Here is a 3,768-nt window from a genome sequence, read left to right on the forward strand (position 1 = left end):
TACACACACACACACACACACACACACACACACACCATAGAGACTGAAGATTGCCATGAGTTCAAGGCCAGTCTGGGCCACAGAGTGAGCTCAAAGCCAGTCTGGACTACATAATGAGAACTGACTCAAACAACAAACTCCACCCACCAAAAAAAAAAAAGGGTTTTTGGAATAAATAACTAAAAAATTAATTCTGAAAAACTAATGATGAAGGAAATGCACTTTATTCTTGTCCTTGGTAAAAGAAAAAGATATGATGGAACTAACTTTAAGAATAATCAGAGCCACCCCCTTCATCTTATAGATGAAGAAAGCTAAAAAAAATCAAGAAATTTACTTAAAGATCCATAGTTTAAATTAAGAGTCAGTACACACCTATAATCCTAGCACTTTGGAAGGCTGAGGCACAATAATCACAAATTTGAGCCCAGCATGGGCAACTTTAGTGATTTAGGGAGACCCTGCCTCAGTAAAAGCTCAGTACAAAGGCCTAAATTCAATCCCCAATAACATTAATAGAAAAAAGACCTATGGTAGGCTGGGCGTGGTGGTACATGCCTATAATCCTGACACTTGGGAGGCAGAGGCAGGAGGATCACTGTTAATTCAAAGCCAGCCTGGACTCCATAGTGAGTTCAACTACATAGTGAGAGCCTGTCTCTAAAAACGAAATTATAGTTAAATAGTGGCAGAATTAACATGAGATTGTTGCCTCTTAATTTCCAGTTGAGTGTGCTTCCTCTACAAGTTATTCTATTTTTCACTTATATCTGTAATCAAACAATTAAGAACAGCCTTACCCCAGTTAATTTGAACCCCTGTAATTAAGCTCTTCTGGTTTCCCATTTGTTTATATTTACATCGCATTTAGATTTGAATAGCTGTACAATCCTTTTTTAAAGTGAATGAAACCCTAAAAATTTAATCAGTTAGAATTGGGTGTATAACTCAGCAACAGAGTACTTGTCTAGCATGTGCAAGGTCCTAGGTTCCAACCCTAGTCTTGAAAATTTTGTTTTGTTTTTATTTTTTGTACATGCCAAGTAAGTGTTCTACCACAACCCCACTCCCAACCCCTAAATACAACTTCTGATGCTAGCTGGTTTTCACTAGTTTTGTTTTTGTTTTTGTAGCCAATTAAATTTTGGAACCATTATATGATTACATGTTTTTAAAAAGATGTGCACACAGTTTTCAAATTTTGGAAATTCAATACTGATTTAATACTATTATCTGAGATTAGTCCATTTTCAAATTTGCCCCCCAAGTTTTCTTCATACCGATTTGTTCTTCTGGTGTGGGATCCAGTGAAATATTATACCCAGCTTTAATTGTCACATCAGCTACTTTAGTTTTTCAGTTTTTCTTCATCTTTTATGACACTGATATTTGTTGCAAAGTTCAAGCTGGTGGTTTTCTATTTAGATTTGTCTTGATATGGTTTGAAAGTTATCTTTAATTTAGAAGACAAAGAATCTTCCTCTTCATAGGAAAAATAATATTTTTACCAAGTGTTGGCACACATCTGTAATCCAGCTACTTGAGGGCTGAGGCTGGAGAATTACAAGTTCAGGCCTAGCCTGGGAAACTTAGCAAGCTCCTACAACAAACTAAAAGTTTAAAAAAAGGACTGTAGCTCATCCTGGGCTGAATCCTCAATACTATTAAAATTAATTTTGCTTCTTGGAAATACTGGTAATATGGGGACACTGAAGTTTGTCTCTTGCTTAGAAGAAAATGTTAAAAAATGAAGCTGATACCTGTATTCTTCTGAAGGACCTCAGAAATAGCACCATTCAGTTGTTAATATGTGTGTTAAATTAACCCACGGACAACTGGCAGACCAGAGGGGCCAGAGAAGACATAGCCAGGTGCAATGGGGTAAATCAGCTAGGTCTTAGATCAGAACAAGGACACTAATGGGAAATCTGGTCATACTGAAATGAAGTCTGGAGTCCAGTTAATGGAAATGTGCCAACGCTGGTTTCTTAGTTTTGACACATCCGCTATGACAAGGCAAGACAGCAACGGAGGGGGGGACTGGTTAAAGGGTACAGAAGAACTTCCTGTAATACCTCTGAAACCTTCCCATAGGTCTAAAATTGTTCTAAAATAAAAAGTCCATTTAAAAATAGACATTTGATTTATTTAAAAATGACAATATAGATTGTCCGATGACGAATGAAGTATTTTTACTTGGTACTTACCCTGCGTGTGGTTGTCTCTTACGCCTTGTTATGCACACATAATAAAAACACAGCCCAAAAATAACCAAAAGTGCTCCACCAGCTATTATTCCAATCATAATGTGAATAACATCAATTTTATCTCTGCTGCCATCTTAGGAAAAAGAATTTAAATAAGGTAAACAGAATAACAGAAAAAAGCATCACTTATCATCCCAACAAATTTAACATATTATAAAGCATCTAATCATTGATACTTTTGTCGTTGTTGTGGTAGTAGCGGGGATTGAACCTACCACCTTCACACTGAGCTACTTTCCCAGGCTTTAAAAAAAAAATGTTTATTTGGAGACAGGGTCTTGCCTAGTCACTACTCTGTCTGGGCACGTGATTCTCCTCGCCGAGTGCTGGGATTTACAGCTGTGCCCCACCACACCTGACACTGATTTCTGTAAAAAAGTCTTTGTGCTGAAAAATCTACATGAAAGAAACATAAATGATTCTTTAAAAGCCCAGATTATGGCTATCATTTCTTTTTGTTTGTTTGCTTGTTTTTGAGGCAGGTCTTGCTCTGCAGTTCAGGCTTGACTTCAACTCTCAATGTAGCCTAGGCTGGCTTCAAATTCATGGAGATCCTCCTGCCTCAGGCTCCCAAGGTATGTGCCACCATATGAATTTTTTTGTTTAAATATGTTTGATTAAATAGGCAATGTTCAAATTAAATGAGATAAGCATATTCTTGCTTCATTAAACACATTTTGGCATGGCATGGTGGCGTGGTGGCATATGCCTGTAGTGCAGCACTTTGGGAGGTGGCAGATAGGACTGAAAGTTTGAATTTAGCCTGGGCAACGCAGTGACTTCGTGAGATATAGTTTTGAAGTAAAAAATTTAAAAAGGGCTCATTATAAAGATGCGCACCTGTAATCCCAACACTTGGGAGGCTGAGGCAGGGTGATCACTGCTAGTTTGAGGCCACCCTGAGCTATATAGTGAGTTCAACACCAGTCTTGACAACATAGCAAGACTCTGTCTCCAACCCTCCAAAAAAGGGCTGGAAATGTAGCTCTGTGCAAAGACCATGATTCAATTCCCAGTACAGCAGGACAAACCAAAAAAACTGCTACTGTACCACAGAGGCTTCTAGGCTCCTATAAGGGGAACTTACCTAAGAGGTATGAAAGTTATGGTGAAAAAAATTAACCAAAAAGCAGCTAGATGGGTAAGGGGAAAGAGGGATAAGAAAGTTTGGTTAACAGGTATAAAATCACAGTGATATAGGAAGAATAATTTCTTTTTCTTTTGGAACAGCTTCTCATTATGTAGTTCAAGCTGTTCTTGTACTCACTGTGTAGGATTACAGGCATGCACCACCACGCCTGCCTAGGAGAAACAATTTCTAGTGTACTACAGCGTAGTAGGGTGACTATACTTAATAATTTTTTTGCATATTTAAAAATAGCTTTAGGAGACAATTGTTTTGGTGATACTAGAGATTGAACTATGGGGAGCACTGAGCTATAACCCCTGCCCTTTTCAGTTTTGATTTTTTTTTTTTTTTTTTTTTTTTTTTTTTTTTTTT

The 3,768-nt window shown here is 37.6% G+C and overlaps 1 protein-coding gene across 1 annotated transcript in view; it reads right to left on the reverse strand.

Annotated features, from left to right (window-relative positions):
• The window catches only part of Prrg4 (proline rich and Gla domain 4), a 20,751-nt gene that overhangs the window by 6,069 nt on the left and 10,914 nt on the right, over positions 1-3,768 (reverse strand). Inside the window, exon 5 of the mRNA XM_033760712.1 lies at positions 2,208-2,340. Coding sequence (XP_033616603.1) covers positions 2,208-2,340 — 133 coding nt within the window. The remainder of the gene's footprint in view (positions 1-2,207; positions 2,341-3,768) is intronic.

Source organism: Fukomys damarensis, unplaced genomic scaffold (genome assembly GCF_012274545.1).
Source record: "Fukomys damarensis isolate Sample0158 unplaced genomic scaffold, DMR_v1.0_HiC HiC_scaffold_73859, whole genome shotgun sequence".
Classification (NCBI taxonomy): Eukaryota; Metazoa; Chordata; class Mammalia; order Rodentia; family Bathyergidae; genus Fukomys; species Fukomys damarensis.